This window comes from Sminthopsis crassicaudata, chromosome 2, assembly GCF_048593235.1.
Source record: "Sminthopsis crassicaudata isolate SCR6 chromosome 2, ASM4859323v1, whole genome shotgun sequence".
NCBI classification, from domain to species: domain Eukaryota; kingdom Metazoa; phylum Chordata; class Mammalia; order Dasyuromorphia; family Dasyuridae; genus Sminthopsis; species Sminthopsis crassicaudata.
Window position 1 is genome coordinate 288,576,688 of NC_133618.1, and position 13,218 is coordinate 288,589,905.

General features: G+C 35.7%; 1 protein-coding gene across 4 annotated transcripts in view; it reads right to left on the minus strand.

The window, feature by feature from the left end:
- Positions 1 to 4,684, minus strand: part of FBLN5 (fibulin 5) — a 124,480-nt gene extending 119,796 nt beyond the window's left edge. The window contains exons 1-2 of one of the 4 annotated variants that reach the window (XM_074289635.1): positions 4,195 to 4,684; positions 1,385 to 1,439 (exon numbers count right to left, since the gene is read on the minus strand). In XM_074289635.1, the coding sequence (XP_074145736.1) occupies positions 1,385 to 1,439; positions 4,195 to 4,211 (72 nt within the window). In that variant the 5' untranslated portion in view covers positions 4,212 to 4,684. Of the gene's footprint in view, positions 1 to 1,384; positions 1,440 to 3,617; positions 3,960 to 4,194 lie in introns of those variants that run through there. The other 3 variants (XM_074289636.1, XM_074289633.1, XM_074289634.1) reach the window with 3 other exon arrangements.
- Between the last annotated feature and the right edge of the window lie 8,534 nt (positions 4,685 to 13,218).

Here is a 13,218-nt window from a genome sequence, read left to right on the forward strand (position 1 = left end):
TTAAAACTTACCCCACTATTTCCACCTCTTCCATGATTTTTTTCCAGCAAGCAACCCTTTCTTTTTCATCTTCTATGTCTCCCTTGCTACAAGCTCCTTCCCATAAGCCTATAGACTTGTTCAAGTTCTCCCAATCCTAAAAATAAAGACTTCTATTGAGACTTCAACCCCCATTATCATGCAATCATTTTTCCTTTCCTGTTTTGGCTAAGCTTCTTTAAAAAATTATCTACATCTGATTACTCCACTTCTTTACTATCTACTCTCTTCTTGTAATCTGGTTCCCATGCTCACCACACTTTCTAAAATTGCTCCAGAATAAAAGGAAGTCCAGAAAGAATCATAAACAATTAGGACAATAATTATGTTGAAATTATTAAATATTTTTAAAAAAGCAAACTCTACATAATAGAGACCTGTAATTTTATGAACAATCTTTTTCTTTTGTTACAACATATATATATATATGTGTGTGTGTGTGTGTGTGTGTGTATACATATATATATATATATATATATATAATTACTTTGTTTGATGTTTGGATTTTTTAAATTGAACTGATCATTGTCTCTCCTCCTTCACCCCTATCCCCAAGCATTTGATGTATTTCATGACATCTAAGTCCTTGCACTGTTCTTTATGCCCAGAATGCCCTTCTCACTCTCTTCACCACTTCAATTACTATCTAATTCATGTTAACTCTTTCAGGAAGTCTTCCCTCATTTGTGAATCTGTAACAATCCCACTACCTACCATCTTCATACTTCATATGATACTTTACTTCTATCTTTCTTATAGATAATATATTTTATCTTTCATTTATCTATATTTTGGTATAACTTGTGCATTTGTCACAGTTTCCCCACTAGAATATATACTCATATCAGTAGAAACTATGTCTGATCAAAATTTTGTATCTTTCTTAGGGCTGAGCACAGTGCTCTACATAATACAAGCTTAAATGTTATTGAATTGCTGAGTATGTATTTCAATACTTCAAAAATCTAAATTTCATAGATATGGATACACCCTCCACAGACGCGCATTACAGCTCCTCAAATTTAGTAGATGATATTCAAGGGAAAATTCAAAGGGAAGATAGAACTAAACTTCCTAGACTGGTGCTGTGCCTGAAAAATTCATCATCCTGAGGCCAACCTGACAATGAATCTCTTTGTACTTAACAACTCCTCAGCTCTACAATTTTGTGACCCTACATTATTATTCTAGAACTGACACTCACTACAAAAATTAGACATTTACATCTTTTGGACAATTCTCTGTAAAATGATAATGAGAAACTTTATTATCTCTCAAGGATCCCTTACCTCTAATTTTATAACTAAAAACTAGTGGGAGGAGGAAGGGTAAGGTTCATTCTCACCTGTGCATATCCAGGACTTGTAAGACAAAGAGTCAGAATGGAAACAGTCAGTATCCTAAACAGGGAAGAGAAATCAATATAAATATTTTATATATGCAAATATCTAAGTACTAGATGAATGTGATTAGCATAATACTTTGAGGGAGAAGGTCTAGATCTGTTATTTTACTGAAATTGAGGATTTTTAATGAAGAAAATTCCTTCTACCAAAAATTTGCATTGAAAAATTTTTATAATGCATTATCTTAGCTGTAAGTAAGTGAGTTGGCCTGGGTCACATAGCCACTATGTCTTAAAGGAAGACCTTAAACCTAAGTCTTCCTCACTATGAAGATATGTATCTAGCTACCTCACCATGCAGTTTCTTGTTCAAATAAGACATTTTTATAATCAATAATACCATTTTGTCTCTAAAGTCTCTAAAGACTGGAAAAGCAAGGATGACTGTCAGATGTAAATGACTTAATTTTTTTACTTTCTCTGAAAGCAAATATAGACAGTGAGGCTTGAGTTTTAAACTTTTTTATTATAAATATGTATATATATATACATATATATATATATATATATAGATGATGATACTTGTGAACTACCTCATAAGATGAGAAAAAATGAGATAATTACTGTCTTTGAACTTCCAAAGAGCAAAGTACTAGATAAATTTGATGCCAGAATATAATTTAATATAAATGTTCATCTAGCCTAAATACATATCAACCAATAGTGGGAACATTAGCAAATTTTGCCTAAGAATAATACTCTGTCATCTCAACTTTTACTCTTCATGGTTGATAGGGTGCTTGATCAAATTTTCAATGAATTTGGATAACTCAGTCAACCAAAGGAAAGACAGAACTAAACTGCCTAGACTAATGATGTTTTTGTCTAGATTGGATAATTCATTCGTTTCTTCTTTTAAAAAACCATATTATTCAATCAACAAATTCACTTTAGATGCAGATTGGACTCTACACACCCCCACCCCATACTCATTCTGTGGCCCATATGACTTTGTCTATTTATTGTGTTAGTAAGTTGAAGAACTGAAAAATAAGATGATTTGACCATTATGCAAAGACAATAAAGTCAGGAGTCACATAATTCTAGGTTCTATAAGATCATCCTCTTCAACTAAAGAAATACTCAGAAAATCCAATAATTTCTCAACTCTTTAATATTGAAGGCAGCATAAGCTAGGTTCCATATTATTGAAGACTGCTCCAACCTTATAAAGTTCATAGCCACATCCCAGAACTGTTTTGTTTTGGTTTGGTTTGACTTTTCTGTGTTTATTATGATGGTGGATTTTTTTTAAAGTTCACAATACTAAATATATATCTATTTCAAAAAAGAATAAAAACAAATTTATTTTCCAGCCTGTGGATTATGAATTTCAGTGATTTTTTGTTTCCTCACATGAAGTTTATTTTCAGTTAGTTATCAAACTCTGTCTCATTTATATTGGAGACTAAGTAAGCTGAGTGCCTTCAAGAATTGGTACAAAATCCATTTTAATATTCATCATCCTCATCTTTTGGCTAGAGGTATTCCCCACCTACAGAGCTGCCTTTCAAACTTCAAAGCAAGTCAAGGTACCCAGACAAAAGTTTTCACCTTTGGCAGAGTAATAGGCAAATTCCGGGAGTCAAAAAAAGCTTCAATCAGTAGCAAAGAGAATTTTTACTATTATGAACAATCTCCAAAATACCATTAGCAAAATGACACTCACTATCATAGGTCAAATAGCTACTACTAACCCCGTGACACTGAACAACCAAAGGCAAACAATCAAAAAGAATGAGAAAGAAAAAAGTGTCATCAGATGTATGACTAGAGACCAACTAGTGGTTATCTCTTCTTCTCACAATCCAGGGTACTTTCTAAAAGGCAGGTGAAGCATCCATTCCGTGCCTGACCCCTAAAGAAAGGAAAAGGGAGGATGAACCCACCAAATGTCATTCCTAGCTCTCAAAAGAGGTGATCCTAGGCTTACATTTTAGTTCACAGAAAAACACACAGACACACACACACACACACACACACACACACACACACACCACACCACACCACACCACACCACACCACATACTGAAATCTAGTGATTTAAAGAATCCACAGGCTTTTAAAAATTAAACAAAAATCACTGAGCTATCATTCTCCTAGAGTCATCAAGTTTATGAATCACTTAATTGTCTCTTAATTTTCCCTAAAGAACAACATAGAGTTTGCTTACATGTACTTTTGTCTGCAATCCCCACTTCTCATTGGCTTTATACTTCTGGGTCTCATTCCCTTTGCGAATCACACACAGACATACAGTACAATCCAGCACAAGAGTGTAAGTGTGTTCAGCCAGGTACGATGGCTTGTCCGGCAGATGATACATACAAAACAGCAATTTTTCTGCGAAGAGTGCTAGTAAACTTAAACTTGATCTCCCAAACTAGTAAGTTTTTGATAAATCAACTCAGAAAGCTGCTGCCAGTCTGTGAAAATGTTTTTTGCATGAAGGCACTGGCGTTGGAGCAGTAGGATTTTGCAGTCCTGGGACAGACAATGTGACTTCTAAAACTATTATACAACACCACTCCTTGTCCCTCCCCTTCTCTTCCCTCCCAGCAAAGATCTTCAAGATGGAAATTACTGAACAGCACATTTTTATAATTAGCAATCTTGTTGCATCACTAGCAAATCTCTTTTCCAGTGTCCTGACACAGATTGAATCTCAGCCATAGACATTTTCCACACAGCAGGCTATATAGCAAGTCTTTCCAATCCCTGAAGAAAGAAGTTTCGTACAGAGAACCTACCTCTTTAATCCTGGCATGTCCCAGATGTGTAGAGAGGAAAAAAAGAAGGAGGTGGGTGGGTGGAAAAAGAAAGGAAAAAAAAAATCACAGTGCCTACTACTCAAAGGAGTTTCTGAACTTCAACCTCCTCTCTGCCCTTCGATTCTTGCTTTAATGATATTCCAATACAGCAAGTAGGGAAGCGGGCAGGGTAAGGGTCTGAGCCTCCTGAGGCACTGGAGTGAGTACAGAGAAAGCACCTGGTTTTGCTTAGTCCTCTTCAGTAATTCAGCATTAAACCAATTGGAGGAGGAATGTTAAAAATGAACACTTCATTTTCTAAGTATGTTAAACAATGCAAATGGAGCCTCAGTCTGGACACAGCTGGTTCAGATTAGAGAGCTCACCAACTGGCTAGACTCCTCACAACAATCTTGGGGCGTCTGCCAGGACAAAAGTCTCAGAGCTCGCAGGGAAGCCTCTCCTCCTGGACTGCAGCAAGCAAACACACACACTCTCTGCAAAGAGCATCTTTATTGGCAAGGGCTGGTTATCAAGTGCATGGAGGGGGGTGGGGCTGTGGGGATATGTTCACCCTTTAGTTTCCTTCCCTGCTAGAACATCCTAGAGCTTTGGAGAGATCTTGGGTAGTCAGGAGGTAAGAGAGAGTTATGAAGATTTAGTCCTTCACTATTTCAGGTTACTGGCATTTTGAAGAAAAGTTTTTAGCCTTTGGGAGAACAACTTGAGTTTATGATAAATGAAATTGCAATGACCACTGCACTTAATTTATTATTAAAAATTAGCACCAGTTAAGTGAAGAGTTAGAGATAAGAAATACAAAGACTGAATATTTTAAAAAAGAAATGGAGTGAGGAAAACCATATGATACCAATGGCTAGTAAAATTAAAAAGACAGGGTTCTAATCTTTCCCTTCAATACTTAAACAGTAAATTTCTAACTCTGATCCTTCCACTATCCCTTTATAGGTGATCCATTATTTTGCTATTTTTAAAATAGATTATAAGTCATAGTGAATTTAAAGTTGGAAAGAAGAGATTGCCCAGTCAAACCTCCTTCTTTTATTGATGAAGAAACTTGAGGTGTCTTCCCCCTATATAGTCAGTGACAAAAGTGAGATTCAACTGCTCAAATTCAGTGCTTTTAAAAATTAAAAAATGTAATCATTACCTGATAGGGAGAGGTGAAAAAAAAAGGAGCAAGGATGGGCATATGGGGTGATCTCTGTAAGGAAATTCTGCTTTCAAAATGTCTTAGAATTCAGTCAGTGATATTTATCAGGCACTCTGCCAAGCATTGGAAATACAAAGAAAGGCAAAAAAAGAGTTTCTACTCTCAAGGGGACTCACAGACTAATGGGAGTAACAACATGCAAACAACCATATATAAATGGGATAAATGCAGCATAAACTGGAGGAACATCCTTGGAGAGAAAGTATTAAATGCATTATGGGGAATCAGGAGACTTAGAAGGTGAGATGTCAGCTGGAATTTAAAAAAAGACAAGGACACCTGAAGGCAGAAATGAGGAGGGAGAGCACTCTAGCCATTGGACAAAGTCAGTGAAAATGTCTGGAGACAAAAGATGGAAGATCAAAGGGGCCAGTATCATCTGACTAGAGAGTTTTTAAAGGCTAATAAAGTATAAGAAGGATGGAAAACTTGTAGTGATAGGGAAGAGGAGTGGCTTTCAATGCCAAATGATTTTATTTTTGATCCTGAAAATGATAATCACTGGAATTTATTGAAAAGTAAGAAGATCCATGGTTAAATCTATGATTTAGGAAGGTCATTTTTGACAGCCAAGTTGAGGATGGAGTGGAGTAGAGAGAGGCTTGTTACAGGCAGACAACAGATTATTATAATAGTTCAAGCATGAAATAATAAGAGAATGAGGCAAATACAAGAGATTTTACAAAAGTAACATCTACAGGTCTTGGCCACACATTGGCAGGGGAGGAGGTAAGAAAAAGAAGATGGTTAAAGCTACAACCTGAATTTGGATCCTGGGAGGATTGTGGTACCTTCAAGAGTAATAAGGAAGTTTGGAAGGGGGAGAAGGTTTGGGCAGGGAGTGGGTAGAGATAATGAGTTCAGTTTGGAATGTGTTCCATTTAAGATGTCTCCAGAACATCCAGTATGGGAAGTTCAATAATTAATTAAAGATGCAAGTCTAGATGTTAGGAAAGAGTTTAGACTTAGAATCATTTGCTTAAAGATGATAATTGGATCCATAGGAATTGATGAGATCACCAAGTGAAAGAGTATAGAGGGAGAAGAGAAAAGGATCCAGGACAGATCCTTGTGGGACACCCCAGGTTGACAAATATGACCTGGATGAAGATCTAACAAAGAATACTGATAAGGAATGGTCAGACAGGTAGGAGGAGAACCAGGAGAGAATGCGGTCATGGAACCCATGAAGGAGTATCAAGAGAAAGAGAGTGCTAGACAATGTCAAAAGCTCCAAGAGGTCTAGAAGAATGAGTCTTGAGAAAAGGCCTAAGCTTTTCTTTTGCAGAGCTCATAATGCTTTTGTGTATTTTAGTGAAATAAGGAGAAACTAGGAATTAATATTCCCATTTTATAGAGGAAATACACCCCAAGAGTGAAATAACAGCTTTAATAGCAAACCTAGCCTAGTAATCATTTCATTTAGAATCAGGTCCTTTAAACAATCGGATCATATTCGCCTAATCCAACATTTAACCCATTCAAGAAATCTTCTCTGTAATAGTATTGTGGGATCATGGAAGGAATCTTAAAAGTCTTATTTACTACAAACCCCACATGTTACAGGTAAGGAACTAATGCCCAGAGAATATTGTGTGCTCATGGTCACACAAGTGAAAGAGCCAGAATTTAAACTGAAGTTTTCTGACTCCAGAACTAGTAAGATAGTTAGCTGTGATTCCTCCTCTGCTTGGACAATACCAGTGGCAGAAAACCCACTGCTTTATAAGGCACTCAATTACCTTCACAGCCCTGATGGTATTTGCCTCAGTTTCCTTCTACATCCCCACTGAGTGAGATGTAGAGACCAGTATAGCTCCAGCCATGCTTCCCTTTACTCCCAGACATCTTATCAACAAATGCTTTGTTCAGATCACCTCCCCTCTGCTTACTTCCTCTCTTCTAGTTCTTAAATCATGATCAAATCAACTCTGTAATTGCTCCTGGAAAGTTTGTGCCAATTATTTCCCCTAAGGGCCCATTTACCAACTCCATGCCTTTCCAAGCCAAAATACTCATCACTGAACACTAACTTATCTACAGCAAGCCTTCTTAAATTTTTTCCACCGATGATCCTTTTTTGCCCAAGAAGTTTTCATGTGGCATATATAGGTATATAAAATAGGCATACAAACCAAACATTTACTGATGATATATCATAAAGAAATTTATCTTAAAACAATTCTTTGGTATACCTATGATTTTACCATTTATTAAAGATGAAAGCAAATTTGCATAATAATGAGAATGGATGTTCTTATTTATTTTTACATAAAGAATTAAATCTTGGCAGATATTTGATATCTTTTACTGTTGCCAAAGTTTTATGACTCATATTCAATTACATGATTCTATGGGGTTCTAAGAAGCTTTGATCTACAATATATGTAACCTTTCCCTTTATTTGTGACTAAGCTCCTTGAAGGCAAGAAGAAGTATCTTAAATTTTGTGTTTTTATCTCTAGTACTTGGCACAGTTTGGCTTAATAATTGTTTTTTTTTTTTTTCATTAATTCTTTCATTCAATTGACAGACAACTCTGATTATTATTATTATTAGCAAAAACTAGCAATTAAATAGATTTTTTCACAATCTGAGAAGTAGGCTTAGAAGATATTATACAAATGAGTAAATGGAAGATTTGAGAGACTAATTTGCCCATGTAATCATGTCTTTTTCTTTCTAGACAAGTGATCTTTTTATAACACCATGGAAGTTTTCTTGAAATTTGTCAGGCAAAGATATGGAGTCAAGAAGTAGAACATTTACAAGGAACAATTTGCCTAGACTGACTCCATTTTCTTCATCTAATTTCTTTATGGTATCTATTCTTCTGTGTATAATTCCAGCTGAAAATGTACATAATGTGGTTTCCTGTAATATCTGGGCTAGCTCTCTGAAGGGCCTCAGGATCAGTCAGAGTCAGGATCAGTCAAAGTCCTTGGTCTTTAGGAGGAGAAGTGAAGGAGGCAGGCAAGCTGCCAGGAGGCTCATCAAAGATGGATCCTGGACTCTGGAGTCTGGAGCCTGGGGTCTTCCCTCCTGAGTGGCTGGGCAGAGAGACTCTGATTCTTTCCCTCCCTCCTCCAATCCTTCCCTATGATGACCTCTCTACAACACATTCAGCAACAGTCTGGGAGGAAAATTATCACATCACCATCTCATCTAAACATATGTATATAGAACCATTATCTCACATTGAGTAGGTACTTAGCCTTAAGTACTGTGCTGTTCTGGATTCAAGTACATCTTTTCTGAGTTGCTCTACAGTTTCCAGAACTGAACATAGTCTTCTAGATGCAGTCTGGCCATGGTCTGACCCTATAACTTCTATCTATAAACTTTAGTTCTATTATATAAAATCATTATAAATATATATGTACATATATATATTTTATGGAATGAAATTAGACTGGATTATTTCTTAGAAATGACACCTATTCCCTCCTCCACGTGAAGGTTTTCAAATATTGGAAGTTAATCATCATGTTTCCCCTACATCTTTTCTTCTCCTTGTTAACCATGTTCAGTTTTTTCAACTGTTCTTAAAACACTGGGTCTAGAGTCAAGACCTGAGTTCAAATCCAGCATCAGATACTTACTAGCTTTGTGACCTTGGACAAGTCACTTAGCCTGTCTACCTCAGTTCTTCATCTGGAAAAGAAAATGGCAAACTATTTCAATCTCTTTGCCAATAAAATTCCAAATTAGGTCAGAAAAGTCAGACACAACTACAATGACTGAAAAACAACTAAAAGAAATGTTTACAAAGTGCATTAATATTCTTTACCTCATTTGGTCTTATGATGTATATAATAAATCTAAAGCTTACATATTGTTCTTAGCCACAAAATCATATGAGACTCTATCAAATGCCTTTATTAAAATTTTTTAAAAATTTGTTTTCCCTTGACCTAAAAGCTTCTGAGAATTACCATCTCCATTTTACAAAGGAAGAACTGAAGCTCAGAAAGGTTAAATTATTTGCCCATAATCGCACAACTGCTAAATGGCAAAATCAGAATTTGGACCAAAATCTTTTGATTTCCCTCGCCCCCATCTGAGTATTCTTTCCAGTAGAACATGATTCCTTGCCATAACAGAGATCAAAGCTAGACTGTGATGGAATGGAGTTAAATTTGTAGTTAGAGGATGGGGGTTCAAATCATAGCTCTACTATTTACTGTATGCCTCATTTTATGGAATGAAATTAGACTGGATTATTTCTTAGAAATGACCTATTCCCTCCTCCACATGAAGGTCTTCAAATATTGGAAGTTAGTCATCATGCTTCCCCTAAATCTTTTCTTCTCCTTGTTAACTATATTCAGTTTTTTCAACTGTTCTTAACATGACAGTTTCAAAGTCCTCACCATTGTGGTCACCTTCTTCTGGACACACTCATGCTACTAAAATACTGTGTTCAGAATTTATCACAGGACTGACTTTGTGGTCTGATCAGTGCTAAGCCTAGTGAGACTGAACCTAATGAGTAATATAACCTAAGATTTAGTTCACTTTTTTATTGCCACATAATAGTCTTGGCTCACACTGAACTTACAGTAAACCAAAACACCCAGGTCTTTTCACTTGAATTGTGCTTTGTTAAGCAGGACTGCCCCCATCCTGTACTTGTGCACTTACTTTGTTTTAACCAAGAAGCTGGACTTTTAACAAAAGTTAACAACAATCAATATCATTTTAGCTTGATGGTATTTTCTTGAATTCTGATTCTTCCATATTAGCTGTCCTGTCCAACAAACCAATTTGTGTCATCTATAAATTTATTGACTGACTTCTGATTTTTCTTGCAAATCTTTGACAATAGAGACCTGCAGGATCATCACTACAGGCCTTCTTTTAAGTTAATAATAATCCATTATTCAACATTTTTTACCAATATCATTACTCAATCAGCTATGATTCCATCTAAACATATTATCACCTTCAAAAAGGGGAGAGTGATCATCTCTTTAAATTATAGACCAGTAAATTTTGCTTCTCTTCCAAAGAGATTAGTAGAAAAAGCACTCAAATTGAATTCAAAAGAATTGTGGTGATCCACTCAGGCTCCTAACTGGTGCTACTTTAAACAATTTACTTTCTTTTCTTTGTTTCAGTTTCCTCATCAATAAAATATGGAGTTGCACTACATAATATGTTTCCTTCAAGCTCTAAATAAAAGGGTCGTTTATGAGCCTTTGGGAAAGAAAATTGCAATCACTATAAGCCACTATGAATTTCATGCAAATAAGTTATATCAGCAACCATCAATCATGAAGAGATTCATCACATCACCATCTCATCTAAACATATGTACATAGAACCATTATCTCACATTGAGTAGGTACTTAGCCTTAAGTACTCTGCTGTTCTGAATTCAAGTATATCTTTTCAGAGTTCCATCCCTCTACAATTTCCAGAATTGAACACAGTCTTCTAGATGAAGTCTGGCCTTCAAATTTTCTTTTCTGATGAAATAACTTAGGTAGTAAGTCAAGAATGGTAAATAAAGAAAATGGGACAGACAAAATATACTTGAATCTCAACAAGGCATTTGACAAAAATTCACAATTAGTCTTATAGGCGTATGACTGGATTATAATAGGTAGATTCAAAAATGACTACACTAACAGACTTCAAAATTGATCAGTGTCACCTGAAAGAAGATCTCTAGTAGAATAATATGAAATTCTTTGTCTGGGGCCTTGCTCAGATCAACATTGTTACTATAATATTGCTTTTCCAATTTTCTTACAGTAAGAAAGTGGGAGTAATAACTAACATGACAATTTGGATCTTAAAAGATCTTGATAGGTTTTAATAAAGGTCTACATCTAATGATATCTTCAAATTCAACAATCGATTCAAAATATCAAATTCATGAGAATAAAATGAGTAAAACATGACTAAATATCATGTCGTGATCTAGAAATACCCAGAGGGTTAGAGTTGGCAGACAATGCGACATGAGTAAATAAAGAGGAAACCATGTAAGCTAATGCAATCTTATATTTAAATGATTGAAGTAGAGCGCCTAGCTCTATTCTTCCTTGATAAACCATATCTAGAGGATCATGTTAATTTCTGGAAACTACATTTTTAGAAAGACTTTTTTTGGCTGGAATTAAATCCAGAGGAAGCTGTGCCATAAGGGGCTCAGTTGATGGAAAGGGAGATAACAATCCAGTCAAACTGTTCCTTATATGATCTCTTATCTCTTGCTTTTGGCTAGCATGCCCTCTTCCTAAGTTATTCCTCTAAAAACTCCTAATTTCTATTAAGGTTCAGCTAAAATGTCAAGACCTTCAAGAGATTTTTCCTGATTTCCTCTATGTTAATTAATTATGTTAATTAGAATCCTCCTAAAATCTATTTATTTGTGATAATATGTGAAGGGCTGAAACTCTTGAGTCAATGCACTGAGGTTGGACAATCGAGCACTTGAGGCTAATTACCAATTGGACAATACTCTACAAGAATATGCTTGGAAAATGGCCTTTCCCACTATCCTGTGCTAGCCCAATCATTTGGTATATATAAAGAATTGTGGAAGGGACTAGGAGGTGGAGTGAGAGTAGCCAGACTCAGTCTGGGCAAAAGGTGAAGAGGTGAGGTTGCAGAGATGCTGCATCAATCCCCTTCGCTTTTTGCCTGTCCTGACTCCTGCTGATTCAGAGATATCCAGGGTGCTAACAAAGTCGTCACAATAATATACCACTGGAATATGTTTTCCAGGAACAGTCTAGCTAATCAGAGAGGTACATCACTATTAATTAAGCTGGCCACCTGGTAATGAATTTCTTTTTTTCTCCCTGAAATCCATGAAGCCAGAAAGTCATCCCAAGTCACCCTCAATCCTATATGGACCCTTTATTCTTCTGTAGGAATAGCAGCAGAGTACTAGGAAAAGGTTAAGAAAGTATTAAGAATTACCCACTTTGGGTAACTTATCCAATAGCTAGATTTCAAATCCATTTCTCTCCTGACTTCATCTAGTGCCACTGTATTATATTAAGCTATCTTAATAGATAGAATTAGCTTTGTCTTGCTTAACATCCAGAAAATAGAGTTAGCAGCAACAGAATTGGGGGGAAAAAAACAAAAAGACACATTTTCACAGAAAGAAAAAAATTCTAACAATCAGAGCTACCTAAAAGTATAATGAGATTTTTCAAAAGGCAAGTTTTCTATCATTGTTTAAATTGTTTAAATAAAGTCTGAATGGCTCATTGTTTTAAAGGACATTTCTATTCAGGCATAAACTAGACTACCATAACCACCCCAATACCAAGAATCTATAATTCAAATATCAGTAGTATTCTTGTAGGTTGCATGTTAACTTGGAAAGTAAAAAATTAACATTAGCTATGTTGTATTATATTTTTATTTATTTAGTAAAACATTTCTCAATTATGTTTTAATCTGGTTCAGGCCATGCTAAGGAGTTATACAGGCAGCATTGAGTTTGACATCTCTGATCCAGCCCACATTTCTCTGTTTTGCTGAAATGAAAAATGTTTTGTGTACAGGATTCAATTACTCAATAAGCATTTGATAAGTACCTACACTGGGAACACAAAAACAAAAGTTAATAATCCCATACACCAGAGGAATTTATATTCAAATGAGCGAATCTACCAGCCTAGTTAGAATGGCTAATTGGCACAATAGAGTGTTAGCTCTGGATTTAGGAAAGCCTGAATTCAAATTTGGCTTCAGAATTACAAGCTGTGTGACCCTAGGCAAGGATTTAACTCTGTCTCACTTTCCTCATCTGAAAAATGAGG